The following is a 16,761-nucleotide window of genomic DNA, read 5'->3' on the forward strand; positions in this document are numbered from 1 at the left end:
CCTTTTTTGGATGTATTACGTTTGGAAAATATTCAAAATAGCCAGAGAATTTTATTTTGGCCATGAAATGACCACGTACTTTACTCAGTATTATTATAATCAAATATAAACGATTCTAAACAATGCTGTTGTATTGTCACCTTCAGATTCATTTTATACATAAATGCTACACGCCTAAAATGATCATTTGTGCTTGACTATGATGCTGTTTTCCCAATTTTTTTCCAGAATCCCTCACGCTGGACATGGAACTGAGCTCGGACGTGGCTTCACCAATGTGAGATCGACAACCACAGATATGCCCAGCCCTCTGATTTAGCTTTTCACTTCTAGATATTTCTGCCATTTGCAGTCATATTCATTTTCATGTACATAATACCATGTTTAGAGAAGTGCACTTCCTTTTACTGTCATTTTGACCTTGATTCTTTTGCATAGCCGATAATGTAGTTGTTACCTGTGGTGAAGTCTTGCTAACAGTTTTGAAAGTTATTCAGTTGAATTGCATTGCTCATATATGAATTACCACTTATATAGCAAGCTAAACTAAGCAATTCTCAGTAAACGAATAATTCCAGGGAGGATGCAAGGTATCTGCACAGTCATCTTTCAAGAAAACTGAGAATTTTATGATCAGCTACATTTTCATAGACATTTGACGTCATAAAGTCTGTTGGCTCCTTAGAACCTACATAATGCTTCTTGTTTTAGCATCTTGCAGCCTACCTATAATGAAAATAATGGAATATGTGCTTTTTTCTTTTTTTAAGTTTACTCTTCTTTGTGGTTGGCCTGGGAAAGTTGAGAAATATATTGGTTTATTTTTAAAGACTGTAAAACGTAAGTCCACGTTGGCCATGTGAAATAGGTTTTTTTTGCTGTGTAAGCTAGCTATGAACGTGCTATAAGAAGAGTGTAAAAGTTATAAGAAGAGGGAAAAGTGATGCCACTTGAGCTTTTGTATTATATTCTTTAGCTTTATATCCGTTTGTCTGCTTCTCTGTTTGTCTGTCTGTTTACTCTATACAAATATGGCTTGTGTTGTTTTATGTCCACAGACCTTTGTCTTAGAAGCAGCCCTCGGATCAGATCTACACAGGAAAACGTAATGCACTGAATATACTTTATTCACATGTGGACATCGTTTCCCCGATTCCATTACATCAAAACAACTGTTGCCAAGTCAAAATTTTATATTTGTGTGAAATTTATACACCCATGTGAACCCGTTCAAATTCATTGCATTACTTTATCAGTGTAGTGCTCAGTGTATATTGGGTAACAGCAGAAATGGAACTGAATGCCTGTTTAGGTTTAGATGCAGATTTCAATTCATTTCTTTCAGAGCTTTAACTCAGGCTATTGCTGATTTATCAGGTGTTGATTCACATACACTCAGTGTTGCAGTTGTTGAGACTTGCATTATATAATTGGAAATGGGTTTAGAAAGTGTTCTGTTCCATGTATTTTAGGTATTTTTCCAGCATGCCTAGAACATGAGCCTCAGAAAGACCTAGCAAGGGGAAAAACTCAATTACTAGATTTCATCCACTGTTAAATGTCATTTCTCACAAATTAATCTCAGCTGCTTTTCATGTGATGAAATGGCGCCAGTAATTTGTCCATCTCAGTCTATCTGCCTGCCTTTAGCAACCACGGCAGCCATTCTGCAGTAAAGGTTACTCAAAGGAATGTAAGAGGAAAAAAAAGGGGAATAATAAGATGAATAGAATGAGTGTCCCAGCGTTGCAGATAGCGTGCTGACCTTTGTGTCCAGTCTTTGACCACACATAAAGATGTTCCTCCCCTTGATGTTTGCAGTAATGGAATTTTTTTTGTATTTTGCGCTCCTCGTCCCTAGTGAAACATGAAGGCAGTATATAATATTCACTCGTATTACATTTTGTTCATGTTTCAAAATTATTTCAGCTTGCCTTTAAGTTCTGATTTCCATTTGCTTTCTGGATGATTGAACATATGTATAATCATTTCTTTTTTTTTTTTTTTTCTTTTTCTTTTTTTTTTTTTGTTTTCATCACACATCTGTACTAGTTGTCTTTTTTATTTAAACATGTTCTACTGTAGTTTATCTGCCTTGGTAAAATCTTTTCTCTGGACTTCATTACCCATCACTGCCCACATTCTCCAATGCAGCATCATGGTCATTGTAGTTCATGTGTTGTAAATTTCACTCTCGCCAAGCTCTCTGTACAGTAGCTACATCCTTCATTAATTTTAATTAAATAAGGAATACTCCATGTAACCCTGTGTGATCATTTCAGCCCTACTGACAGCATCTTGTTTCAGGTTTTCTTGCTTTTTCTTGCTTAGAAAGAGTGTCTGTGTCTGTGTCTGTGTCTGTGTCTGTGTCTGTGTCTGTCTGTGTCTGTCTGTGTCTGTGTCTGTCTGTGTCTGTCTGTGTGTGTATTGTAAGGTGCCCCCTTTGCTGACACAGCTATAATCTGCATAGAAAAGCATTAGCAAAGGAGTGGACACTTTGGAATAGTCGCATGTCACCCTAACATCACCATACCCAGTGCCAAGTGGCAGCTAGAGGGGTATAAAGCCCACCCGCATTGGGCTGTGGAGCAGTGGAACTGCATTCTCTGGAGTGATGAAGCTCCATCGAATACCTCTGGGATGAGTTTGAGTGATCCAACATCAGTACCTGACTAGTGAGGTTGTGAGTGAATGCAGTCAAATCCTCACTGCTGTGTTTTAACACCTAGTGTAAAGCCTGCCTGCAAGAGTACAGGACAAATACCCTTGATTTCAGAAGGAACATTGGATCAGCAGGTGTCTACACACTTTTGGACAGTCTGCAGTGTACATTTTAAGGAAAACACTTCTACAGTAGCAAAGTTTTCTCCACATTATGGACTAATCCTATTTCACCTGTTTTGCTTATTCAGGCCAAGATATAGGGTGACCTGATTTTTGTTGAGATAGAGGAGTAGGGCGAAGTGTTCAGGCAACATGACCCTCCAAATGGAGGATGTTCAGAGACTTAAAGGGCTCAAGTTATTTCTCTGCTTCTGTTAATTGTACACTGCTTGATGTGCTCTGTTTATGAAAAACCTAAAAGCTTTGACTGACCCCATTCAAAGAACTGACAGATTTATGGGTTTAAAACACAAAAAAGGCTATCAATAGTCTGTATGTGTGCAAGGAGGACAGGTTTTCTGTGGAAAATTTGAATAGATGACGTCAAACGGTGGTTTGTTGCTGTCTGGTGGACTGTTTGTACAGCAGAATTGAGGTATTCTATTTACTTTAAATCTATAGCAATCTATAGCCCCATGGTAAAAACATGAGCACAGCGTGCTGCAGGGTATTGATCTGCCTACCCCCTGCTTCTTTATCAACTAAACTACAGAGAGAGGGATTCATTCACACCTTTGCTATGTACTGGAGCTCCGACTGAGCCAGGCCTTGTCACATAACATCAGTGCCTGACCAGCAGTTACTGCAGCAAAGGGGGGTCGAACCCCCTTTTACTGTTCATAGTTTTGGACTAAGATGCTCGTGTGGATGTGATGTTTGAATGTCCACATACTTTTCGCCACGTGATACACTATGTGTCAAAAAAGGTAGACTCCTGCTTATCTAGCGTTTGTTATCAAATCAGTGGTATTAAGAGGAAATTTGTTGTGCATCTGTTTCTCTCTATATGCTGTTAGCCTGCTTTTACTCTGTTCCTCAGTGGTCAGGACAGGTGGAGGATCATTCTTGGCACTGCAGTGACACTGACGTGGTGATGGTGTGCAATGTGTACCTAATGAAGTGACTGCTCATATATATATATTAGTTCTTTTTTTCTGAAACAGGTTTTGAAGAAAGGAGTAAATCATGGTGAGGGGTGATGTGCACAAAATGACTTCAGAAATCAGAGAGAGAGAGAGATCAAACTAGCCAGAGAGGAAACGCTGACTCAATATTCATCACATGATCGTTCCTCCAGCCTGGAGTCCTGCCCACATTGGCTGTTCATCAGCTTTAGCTGAGGGGGGCTGCAGATCATGGAACAAGACAAGCCGTTCGGCAACAAGCAACCAAGGAGAAAAACACACAAATACTGAAGAACCATTCCATCCTACTGGCCTGTTGCCTTGGAAGTCTTTGACCAAAGACGTTTGTATTGTATAAAAACACTTGGACTCTTTATCTCTCTCTCTCTTTCTCTCTGACATACAGACACAGTACAGCTATACAATAATGTGTTTCCAAAGGAAGCATTAATATAACACTGCTGTTTCTTTATGGTAGTGGTTTCCAGCTCTGATCCAGCCAACAACCTAATGAACAAGCCCTTCCTGAGCTGAAGTGGGTGTGTTGGAGCAGAGAAAACGCACAATGTACAGGGAAGAGGTTACTGCAGGACTGTGGCTTGGCATCAGGAGGCTTTTTATTGTGGAAATGCCCCACTAGCCAAACCCACTACTTTGTATACATGCTTCCACAGCAGCAGACAGGAAAAAACAGTCAAAGTGAAACCACACTTTGTATGCTACCTCTGCTTGTCGCATGCTTAATATAAAAGACTACATTGATTAACAGAGTAGGGTTTGTATGCATCACATTATTGGTGGTATTTTAGGGATGAGCTGTAAGTTGTGGGCAGACTTCATAAATCTATAGATATCTGTTGATTTACTGTAAGTGTTGCTCTCCTGTTCTAAATATGTGACGACCACGTATTCACATAAAGAAATACATCAGCTGGATGCTGCACCCAACTGCAACTCCTCATACGACAGGAATTTAATGGTGTACTTGTGGCAGGTACCAGGTGATGCCAACCGAGGTGGAGTGAGTCTGCTGTGGGGAGTGGGATCTATTGATTCCAACATGTGAACAAAGTGGCATTGAAGACGGTCATGAATTCTCTTCTCTTACAAATCCTGCTGTGGAGTTTTAGACATTCCAGAGATGCAGCACCTCATTTTTGTAGCTTTACTGCAACCCCTAGCTGTCTTACAGTTATGAAGCCTTAGCTATGCTAAAAAACAAACATGAAACCTGCTAAATGCAGCAGTCCAGCGATTTAGAAAGTGGAGTAATACTATTAACTTATTTACATAGTGTTTGATAGATTTTTGAGACCAATAAATTAAGATTTTTGCATGTATTTGCTGAGTTTGGTGACAGTCTTGTCGAGTGTTAGCAGTATTAGCCTAGCATCTTTCATTGTAAACTACAGAAGGACAGGTCAGATATCAAACATGTCTTGGCTGATCAACGGCATCTGGGGTAAATGATAAATTATGTTCTATTGATTCTCCACAGAACTCTTAACCCGGGTTTAGATACTCAAGCTATTCAATTGCTGTGAACGTGCACACGAAGGCATGACAAACAGCCGAGTGCAAAAACATGAGGAGCTTTTCAAAGAAGCTTTTTAAAGAAGGACAAAATCATCTGATGTAAAAGTAAAGCATATAGCATTAAAGCATTATGTTAGTGCTTATTAAAGTAATAATAACTTGATATGTGTGTTTCCTTCACTGAAAGGCAATATTTAATCACATTTGTCATGTGATTTAAGCCACAGAGAAAGAAAAAAGATCCCTGAAAAGGACTGGAGAGGTCCACCTCCGTCAGAAGGTCCAAACAGTGTAAACGTTCCCTCAGAGGTACAACAATGGTTTTAAGGTCCAATTGTGTACCTTAAAGAAGTTTTTCCTAGTGAAAAAGTAGATATTTGTATCTTTTTATAAACTAATGTTTTAAAACAGAACCATTTAATAAAAAGCCTGGAGGCAAGACTGGGTGTATGGAGTCAATACAACTTAGAAAATATACTTTCAATGGATTATAGTTCAGTTATGTTCCCTGACTAAAGGTACAGAGATGTACGCCTGAGGGTACCACCCCAGTGACAAGAAGGGTACTGCTCCAGTGACAGTGTCGTACCTTTTTTTCTGAGAGTGCAGTTATTCCTAAAGTATTCTTGTATGTCAGCGGGGAATTTGAGGCTTGGCTTCTGCTTGTTCTTCCTCTCATTAAATGGAAAAGATTCATATTTAATAAATCCATATGTATTTATCATGTAAGCATTCAGAGCTTCTGACCTTAACACTACTCTCACTTTTCCAAAGTGGACACTAGCCCGTCCTGTGAGGAGCAAAGGAGACCTTATTTGCTCTTGCAGAAAGCTTGTTCTGTTCCGTCTAAGCCTAATCTCCAAAATCAGCTCAGACTGAGTTAGAGAGATCTGAGCTCTGAGTGAAAGAGTTCACAAAACTCCTGAAAAAAGCAGATAATCACTCTCTTCTCCTGTTTCCGCAGTGGAAAATACACACTGTCACAGTTTGCTCGTTTCATGAGAGCCCATAAATCCCGCTTCCTGGGGCAGAACTCTGGTCAGGGAACTTGTGCTTCATTTCTGCCTGACCTCGTTTATAGTTGTATTTATGCACTTTGTCCAGCAGGTGTCAGTGTTGGTCTGGTAGCGCTGTACTGAGCCAGTTCAGGGATAAACTGATAATTGGGCCTGTTTCAATTAGAGCAGTCTTCATTCAGGAAAAATTAAGAAGAGGGGGATAGTCAACTGTAATGATTATATGATTATGATGTTTATTTATTTATTATTCTTATTTTCACCTTCTGCATGACATGTAAATACACACAAAACACACCACCTCCGCTCTGCTCTCTGTTTATGACACACACATCCTTTGGATAGCGCTGTTTATGTAGTGGGGCAGTCTGCACTGTGTGTGCGTGTGTGTGTGTGTGTGTGTGTGTGTGTGTGTGTGTGTGTGTGTGTGTGTGTGTGTGCACGCTAAAAAAATTAATTGGTTGTTTGTGACTGCTGACTGAGACAGTGAAAGAGAGAGAGGGGCCAGAGGGAGAGAGAATGTGAAAATCTCTGGGAAAGAAAACACTGCAGTATCATAGATTAACTTTTGATTAACACTTGATTTACTTGTGCACTAGCACCATCGATCACAGGCATCTGCACCCTCTCAGCACCTCAGCACTTCATCAGCTTTATAATGTGCAAAGAGCTCTGAGTGTGTGCGTGTGTGTGTGTGTGTGTGTGTGTGTGTGTGTGTGTGTGGCTTGAAGAGTCTCCAAGAGGCACTTACTGTGAAAAAAATAACAGGGCTTTTATAGCAAAGTTCTTTTCTTTTCTTTTCCTTTCATTCTTCCCTTTTCCCTTTCTTTCTTTCTTTCTTTCTTTCTTTGCCTTTTCTCTGTCTTCCCTTGCTGTCTGTGCTCTGTCTATCTTTTTTTTTGTCTTTCTTTTTTGTCTGTCTTGTCATTTTCTTTTCTTTCATTCCTTTTTTGCCTTTACTTTTTACTTTCTTTACTGTCTGTCCTTTATTTTGTTTTCTCTTTCTTTTATTCTGTATGACTTTTGTCATTTTCTTTCTTTCTTTCTTTTACATGAGTCTGTATCAGGAGTATTAAATTCATTTTTATTTATCCTAATGCTCGTGGTTTTACCTATGAAGGCCACTATGAATCTGTTGTGGCTCTGGACTCCTTCTCTCATTTCCATTACAGAGTTTCTTTTATCTTCTGTCGTCCTTCCTCACCCATATAATCATCTCCATGCGTTCATGCACCAATATCCTATTAACCAGATGGTTTTACAGCGAGACAGCACAGGACTGCTGACATAGGACCGGCTAGTCTCTAGGCATGCGACTGAATTCATTAGCATATTTGAGGCACAATCTGATCCCAGATGAGCTCCCTGACTCTGCTTTAACACATTAATGCTTTGTTTTTGACCTCACATCTCAATCAAACTAGTGCATTTTATATTAAATATTTATTACTATTACAGAATTATTACTAATGTTGTTTTTAATAGTATTACTGTTCTGTCAATATTATTATCATTATTATTAATAATAATAATAATAATAATACTGCTGCTGCTACTACTACTACTAATAATAATAATACCAATAAACTAATATATTATAAAATAATAAACAAAAATGTAATGTCTTTTGGTCTATAAAACCATTGGAACTCTGACACAGACAGACCTTTACTGAGTAGGGAATAGGGAGGTACTCTCACACACACACACACACACACACACTCACACACACTCTCACGCACACTCTCACGCACATACACACACTCACACACTCTCTCTCACACACACACTCACACACACTCACACACACTCTCACGCACACTCACACACTCTCTCTCTCGCTCTCTTTCACACACACACACTCACACACACTCTCACGCACACACACACACACACACACACACACACACACACACTAAAACCGCGTGGCCTGTGACTCGCGCGCGTCACCCCTGTATGTTGTAATAACATTGCCGCAGGGCTTTTTGAACGGAGTCGTGTGGTTTTGTGTGTCTGCGTGTGAAACCGTTAAGACAGTGTTCACAAACAGGCGTCTTGCGCCCCTCGTGCTCTCCCTGATGGTGTTTATTTGAATTTCAACGCAGTCAGGCTGATGCTTTTAAGCGTCAAAGAAAATAATGGAGTGATGTCATAAAACAGCGCGCGCGTCTGCGGGGAAGCCCTCCCAACATCTGTCATCTGTGACGTAGGCTAGCGTATTTACAGAAGAAAACGATATGACGCAATAGACTGATAATGGACCGGAGGCCTAACGATGATCACAGGAGAGCGGAGGAGCAGGAGGCACTCAGTCTAACACACTTTAACTACAGCTCAGTAATAAATCTCAGCAGTAGGCCCACAGCTGAGAACTGAGTACATCAAACAGCAGAAGTCTGCCTTCACCCATCACTTCAGCTCGCAGCCCAGGCCGAGCTGTGGCTTGTGTGTGACAGGGTTCAAGTGAACTTTGTTATAAAACTGACAGTCAGGTGAGTTTAGATAAGTGTACGGGTTACAGCGTACTGTGTGGTGTGTGTAGTGCACACCTTCTTCTCTGCACAGTCTGATCCATTACCAGCATTTAATCTCCATATTTTACATTTGGGCCATTAAAAGTCATATTTGTGTAGTGAAATAACCATTTATTTATTTATTTATTCATTCATTTAACTAACGGTCAGTGTGTAGACAGATTTGAAGGCACTTTTAAACATATTGGTGTTTAACATATTAGAAAAAAAGTCAAATATAAAATGTGCCATAACTGCTGCACAGGCCTGAACTTATTTATTTATTTTTCTTCATTTTTCACTACGCAAAAGTCAGCAAATACAGCAAATAAACAATTGTGCAGAAATGTGTTGTATGTAGAGGATGTGTTAACGAAACACACAATATATCTATCTATCTATCTATCTATCTATCTATCTATCTATCTATCTATCTATATATAGATATAGATATAGATATATACATATACATACGCATACATACGTATACACACACACATAGAGATAGATAGATAGATAGATAGATAGATAGATAGATAGATAGATAGATAGATAGATAGAGATAATAAATAGAATGTCTATATATTTATGTATATATACAGTATGTACATATTAAAACATAAAACATATAGTAAATAAATATATAAGAGAAGTGAAATGCGTTGTCATATTATATTATAAAAATTATATTAATAGGGTCGAACGAACTGCAGCTCGTGCACTCTGCGCGAGCAACAACACCGGAAGTGGGCGGTTAAAGAGCGCGAGCGAGAGAGAGACAGAGAGAGAAAGAAAGAAGCGGAGAGAGAGAGAGAGAGAGAGAGAGAGAGAGAGAGAGAGAGAAGCGGAGAGGCGAAGAGGCGAATGAAAAACTGCGTAGCCCCCACTGGTTGACACAGACGGGCAGATAGTGAGAGAGAGAGAGAGAGAGAGAGAGAGAGAGAGAGAGAGAGAGAGAGAGAGAGAGAGAGAGAGAGAGAGAGAGAGAGAGAGAGAGAGAGAGACTTGCCGTTCTGGGTCGTGTGTGATATCCGGAGCGTTCTCCTGCACTTTTTATGCGACGCGACGGCAGATTTAAACGGCGTGCACGAGGTAGGTCCGTTACACCCGCGCGCACACGCTTTGTCACGCTTTCCATCCGTGTCATGTACTTTTTCTGCTGAAGTAGAGTGGAGAAGAGAACAGCCCGCAGCCTGTAAACACAGCCGGCCGAGTGTTCTCGCTGGTGGCAGTTCGAGGCGGTTAACGTTCAAGGTGAGCTGAGCTTTTTCTCACACTCGGGTCTGTTTATTACTGCAGACACTGTTGGCAAAGTTTACGGTGCCTCATGGGGGCAGTTTTGGCTTTACATGCGTGTTAAAGGGGGGGTGAAGGGGGGCTGTTCTGGCTTTATTTAGGTTCTGCTCTTTTGGCGCCGGTGTGTTTCGCAAGGCTCAAGCTCTAGCACTGTTTATCGGATCAACAGGCGGAGAGTCCAGCCTCCTGTCAGAAAGAGAGGGAGGGAGGGAGGAGGGAGGGAGGACTCCACTCTCCGCTTAAACACCCCTCTCGGGCAAGAATAGCACAGGCCTGTGTCACTTAGCCCGTGAGTTTGAACAGTTTGCTGTAGACAGTCACCCTGAGAGACTCTGGAAGTTTGGCTGCGGCTGAGCGCAGGGTTGTTTTGGGTGCTCTTACCTGTCAGAATAAGCACAAAAAGATTACCCTCTGAGTGTTGAACTCATTCACACTCTGAATTCACCTGCTTTTATTTCAAAGCAGCTGCAGTTTTAATGTGAAACTTACGTTCTCGGTTCTATTTTGATATTATCTAGGCGACCATAGCGGGGCTTCCTATCCCATCATGCACTTGGTTTAGTTTCCGTTTAACTTGCTGGTGTGACTCTGTGAGTATGGCTGTGCCCTAAAGCAGAGGTTCTCAACCTTTCCCACTTTAAGGTCCACCTGTTATAACAACACATTGAAGAAGACGGTTCTTCAGAGGTAGTAAAGAAAATACTTATATGTAGAAACACGAACACGCAGAGAACCCTATGCCTAATTAAGGGGCCTTTTTGCATCATGAAACGGTTCTTCAGATTGATGGAGACTGTGCCTTATATGGTTCTATAGGGTTCTCCATAGCACTAAAAAGGGTTCCTCTGTTACTGCCTTGACATCATAACAACAGAAGAACCCTTTCTGGTGCTACATAGAACCCTTTTGTATCATCTACAGCACATTCTCCATTAATCTGAAGAACCTTTTCATGATGCAACGAGCTCCTTTTATCATCAAGGGTTTCTTTGAGTGCACTTTCCTCACTAAAGAACCCTAGAAGAACCACCATTTTAAGAGTGTGGAAAGCACAAAGGCCAACAGGAAAGCAAAACTTTTGGGAAAATTGGGAAATTTTAACACTGCTATGTTTGGGTGCCTACCCTCTCAATAAATGATGTGTATTAGTAAAAACCAGCACGGCCAATTAAGTGAACTGTTTCTGCAAGAGTGTCTTAGTACTGTAGTGGACAAGTGTTGGAGGGGAGTGTGTTTTGTTTCTAGAGGCAGGGGAAATGGACAAATCTGCCTTTGTGCACCATTCTTGCACAACGCTGTTTCCAATTTTAAAGCATTTTATATATTTTTTGTTAAGTCAGTCACTTTCTCGCTGTCTTTTATGACAAAGAGCCATCACCAGCCCTCCCTCAGTATTGGCCCAGAGACCACCAAAGGGTGCTCCCAGTAGTCTAGAAACCCTGCCATAAAGCATGACCTACAGATCACGGGCTGAGAGATGAACACCTTGATGACACCTTGATTGGTGCCTTTGGACAGTTTTCTCCCCTCTGCATCAACACTATTCCTACACCCATAGGTAGATGGCTGTTTTGAGCAGTGGTAGTATCATCAAACGAGTGCTAAAAGACCATCTAGATTTTATCTCTGAGAACTATAAAACTATGTCCTAATCACCAGACAATGTAATCATAACCATTGCATGTAATATGTTTCAGTGAGGGAGCTTTTAGAAGCAGTAAACTAGTAAATTGAACAGTAAATTGAATTAGGCAGAATTTCTAAAAAAAAAAAATGGTGGAGTTCCCCTTCAATTACATAACTTCAGCTACACATTCATTTTGTATTAGTCAAATAAGTCTCAAAGGGTACTGAAACTTCTTCGCTTCTATATTTACTATACATTCCCCATTCTATATGGTGTATATATATGGAAACAGAAAAAAACTGCCCTTGTGTTTTTGCTGTCATGAGCAACAACATAATTTAGGTATATGTGTCCATTCAGCCTACAGTAGTTTAGCCACACCCATTCTTGCTGAAATTATAGAGTGTTTTGGCAAAGACTGCTCTTTTAATCAGGCGCAATACAAGGCAGCCAATCAGAACAGAGCTGAGTTACATTTCGGAGTCTTAAAGACATGGTAACAAGAACAGTCTGTTTAATCATAAGACATAAAGAGTGGTTGGAAAATATTGACGTAAAAATGGTAATCACGTCACACAGAAAGTACATAAATAAAATATAAGAAAAATGTTTTGCTCAAGTGTGAATGTGTGTGTGTGTGTGTGTGTGTCTGTCTGTCTGTCTGTCTGTCTACCCTTTGATGGACTGGCGACCTGTCCAGGGTGTATCCTGCCTTCCGCCCGATGACAGCTGGGATAGGCTCCAGCACCCCCTTCGACCCAGAATGAGAAGCGGCTTAGAAGATATGTGTGTGTGTGTGTGTGTGTGTGTGTGTGTGTGTGTGTGTTTTGCTCAGTCAACAATTTACTGCAAAGCAAATTTCAGGGGGGAACTGGTGCCAGCTTGTTAGGTATGTTGGAGAAGAACTCTACCAAGTCAGTCAGAGTGGTTTAATGTGAAATGTCTGATGCAACAAATTCAGATTTCTTTATAGTGGTGGGGATAAGAACTAGTGGTTTCAGTATCTACCACGAGTATATTCATTTTATTTGCCATCTAAAATGACCATTGAACCTACATATGTCTTCAAAGCTTTTATATCACTGCTTTTGGAGCAAAACCTTGTAGCTCCAAAATAATAACTTTACCTGGAAAGGAAAAAAACAATTTTACTTTTAATACAAGTCAATGTAACCAGACTTTTTAAGTCATTTTGGGCCATTTCTGTTGGTCCATTCACCATGAAATTTAGAGAAAAATGAAAAGGGCAGCTGGCATTTTCAAATTAAGGGAAAAGTAGTGTTGTTCATAGTATAGTGGTAAATCTGGAAAAAAGTGTTATTTGGGTTCCATTTTACAACACCCTACAGTCCATTTGTTTTAAACAAGTGGTTAGGCCAAATCCTTATTACCTTATCACCTTATTAACATATTTGTAATCATTTTTTTGTAATAACTTTCTGTAGCTTTTAGATACATTAAACGCTTCAGATGTCTGGTTATTATCACCACTGTGACTCATTTCACATTACTTTACATCTCAATAAGATGATTTTGAAAAATCGGTGGAGTTCACCATCTTCTAAGGTCATGCTGTTTTATTCTCAGCCATGTGGTAGTTTTATGTGATACGATACAGAGTACTAATCTGCAGGTGATATAACTCAACAGCATTCTGTTTGGAGTCTGTGTTGAGTTGAGTTGCAAAAGTTGGTCACACTGATTCAACACAGTATTGAATTGAAAGCATGAATGTCATCCACAAATGGCAGTCATTAACTGATCAGAGGCTGTTTTGTTGGTTTTGCTTTCATCTGTTGTCTGTTGTTGGACACTGGGGACCTAGTGTTGGCTAGTAATGTACTAGGTGTAGGCTGTAGACCACACAAGATTTGACACAGTTGGCCTGTCATGGCAACAGAATATACAAACAAGATGGCAAACAAAATGAGAGACAACAGCCTTTTTCTTTGTGTGTGCCTGGAGATACTGATCATTGTGCTGTTTGTTCTGCCTGTTGGTTTAACTGCTGTTGCTGTTAATGTTCACAGCTGACTCACTGGGCTGGTTTTTAATTAATTGGAACATACAGTTGTTACAAAAGACTGTGTGGGGTGGACAGTATGGAAGTATTTTATCATTATCACGATAAATAACGTCAGAGTACACTTTTCTGAACTTCATGGATATCTGCAGTGTTTGAAGAACAGTACACTGGATGTTTCATTACAAAGAGAGCATAATTAATCCTGATTGATAGGAATATAATGTACCTGTGTACTGTGTGAAATGTTCACTTAAAATCATTACACTCATTATTTTGTGTGGTACTACTAATGTTAGGTCAGTCCCACCTTATATAGCCTCAGAGGAATGAAATATTCTAGTACATGTATTATGAAGATCTTCTCAAGTATTGATCTGTTGAAAAGCTGTACCCCCAGCCATTTCTGAATTGTTCGTTTTTCAGTGGCTGTATACTATGTATAATATGGACTGTACTGACCAATACTAATAATACTGACCAAGTGCATGTGTTTAAAAAGAGGTTTAGAAAAGGTTCCCCAATGGCATAGCTGTCTAAGGTTTTGCTCTGTTGTCAAGAGATTAAATCTTAAAAAATGTGTACATATGGCCTTTCTTGTTTGGATGTAGTGCGGTGCAGTAAGTGAAAAACATCATTGTACTCAGTTTTTAATAGAATTTTAAATGTGGCATTGCTGGTGCATTTTGTCATCAGAAAATCTTAAAAAAAATACAATGACACTGTGATATTGTTGTATTTTCACTATATTACTCACCCCTATTAGTGATATGATACAGGGTAGCATAGGAAATACAATCCTATTTTGGGTTTCTAAAGGGTCTCCATAAAGGAAAACAGAATTTTCTTCATATTTTTGAAATAGAAGAGACTATAAATACTAGTCTTTGTAAATGTACCTTTCACATCCCAGTTCATGAAACATACGTGTGATCACATACTTTGTATTTTTTCCAGATAGGATAAAACATTTTTAATTTGTGAAGTGTTCATTGTGACTTTTTGCTTCAGGTATAATACAGGGCAGCCAATCAGAACAGAGCTCATTTACAATAAAAGTCCCCCTGCAGAGCACCTGAAGAGGCCATTAAACATTTCAGCTTCTGTTTAGGAGGGTTTATAAATGATCTGCAACTGTTGAGTTTTTTTCATGCAGAGAAAATGGACAGACTTCTCTGTGCACAGCAGCACAGTGGTGGTCAGTGTAGACCAATTGTTGTGATAACTGCAATTTGTCTAAAAATAACAATCACGGCCTTTTAGGCTGTCAGTCTTTTAAACTGTGGCTGTGAGAGTGGGTAGCCAATGACTGCTCTTGTTTTGTGTTCATTTTCTTTCTAACTAGTGATGGCATTGATTTGACACTCAGAATCGGTATGAGGTTGAAAACACTGAACTGGATGTCAGAGGAGCTAAAAACGAATTGGAACCAGTTCCGTATCCAATCTGCATATAAAATTTGACTGTTGAAAAATGGACACACAAAATTAGGCTAAAAAGATGTTTTTATATGTTGTTGGCTCTGTGTTTCCTTTAGTTGGTGAGTGTTTGAACAGTTTGAGCATGGAACATGGTAGATCATGAGGGGGAATTCCACATATTCTATAAAACATCTTCATAGTTCAGTCATTAAGATGCAAGCAAAGTCAGTCAGAGTGGTTAGATGTGATCTTTCTCATATCAGCCTTTGCGGGGTTTCTTTACCTTTGGCAACAGGAAGCAAAAGGAATGTGGCTTGGCACAAGCTATTTGGCCAGCTCATCCTATGAGAAATCGGGAATGTGTGGGCCTTGGCAGCGGATCTGTATGCAAGGAAGTCAAAGGTGATCTTACTGAAAACCATAACCAGGAATATTGCAGATCATATTTCATCCATAGGCATGTCTGAGCGGGCTGCATTCACACGGCCCTAGCTCTATGCTCTGGTTTCTAGCCTTAGACTTAAAAAAGGATTTTCAATTGAGATTCCTCATTATGAGTCTAATTTAGCCGTGGCCTATGTTTAATCTGCGTCTGGAAAGCAGTCCCTACAGGTTTAATAAACAGGTCCTGCTCTTGCACATACTGCCAAGGCAAAGTTTGTGTGGGTCAGTGATCTCGTCGCAGTTGGCCTGAAGTTTCAGCGGGCTTGGCTGGACTGTGAATATTCTGATTGCAGCCAGCACACAGTGTCCTCAGATAGGTGGACAGGGGGACCAGGTGTCAGTGTACACAGTTTGAAGAACAAATTGTGAGTTGGTTTTAGGCTTAGGTTTAGAAAATTCAAATGATGTGTGTGTGTGTGTGTGTGTGTGTGTGTGTGTGCGTGTGTGTGTGTGTGTGTGTGTGTGTGTGTGTATATATATATATATATATATATATATATATATATATATATATATATATATATATATATACATATATAAGAGAGAGAGAGAGAGAGCACAAGCAGTTGGGGCACTGACAGTTAAAGAGGAAGTCCAGATAGGTTGATGGCATTTTATAAATCTCTCAGACTGCCTTCGTGTTCAGGGACACTCATGAGTGGTAAGATGAGAGGCAGTTAGTGCTGATGAAACAGCAGGTGACTACCGGATGGACAAAAGCCAGGAGCTCACTCCCAGAAGTCCTGGAGCTCCCTGCAGTAAAGGCTACTAGCGTTTGCATCATAGGATTTCAACCTTTATGCTGGCTAACATATTGTAGTGTTTTTGGTGTCTGATCCTGTTCAAATGGGATGGGCAATATGATGATCCTATTTTTATTGCATTAAATCATGTCACAGTTCACTTTTCTGAGTATACTATGGTCATGGTAGAACACTGAGCAACTGTGTGTATTATAAAACAACAAATTTAGCCTGTAAACAATAACAAACAAACAAAAACAGTGGTATAGTAGCTGACTGCATAAACTGCTTAGTAAAAATGCTGATTGCATTGGAGTCTGTTATGCCTTTATTTTACTATATAAGTTTATTTTT

General features: G+C 39.8%; 2 protein-coding genes across 4 annotated transcripts in view; both read left to right on the forward strand.

The window, feature by feature from the left end:
• The window catches only part of stat3 (signal transducer and activator of transcription 3 (acute-phase response factor)), a 36,588-nt gene extending 34,325 nt beyond the window's left edge, over positions 1–2,263 (forward strand). For both annotated transcript variants that reach the window (XM_017725283.2, XM_037544814.1), the window contains one exon: positions 229–2,263. In XM_017725283.2, the coding sequence (XP_017580772.1) occupies positions 229–281 (53 nt within the window). In that variant the 3' untranslated portion in view covers positions 282–2,263. The remainder of the gene's footprint in view (positions 1–228) is intronic.
• A 7,409-nt stretch (positions 2,264–9,672) lies between these two features.
• stat5a (signal transducer and activator of transcription 5a) overlaps positions 9,673–16,761 on the forward strand; it is a 134,321-nt gene continuing 127,232 nt past the window's right edge. Inside the window, exons 1-2 of one of the 2 annotated variants that reach the window (XM_017725282.2) lie at positions 9,673–9,945; positions 10,022–10,107. The gene's annotated coding sequence lies outside the window, so the exon portion shown is untranslated. The remainder of the gene's footprint in view (positions 9,946–10,021; positions 10,108–16,761) is intronic. The other variant, XM_017725281.2, reaches the window with a different exon arrangement.

This window comes from Pygocentrus nattereri, chromosome 14, assembly GCF_015220715.1.
Source record: "Pygocentrus nattereri isolate fPygNat1 chromosome 14, fPygNat1.pri, whole genome shotgun sequence".
Taxonomy (NCBI): domain Eukaryota; kingdom Metazoa; phylum Chordata; class Actinopteri; order Characiformes; family Serrasalmidae; genus Pygocentrus; species Pygocentrus nattereri.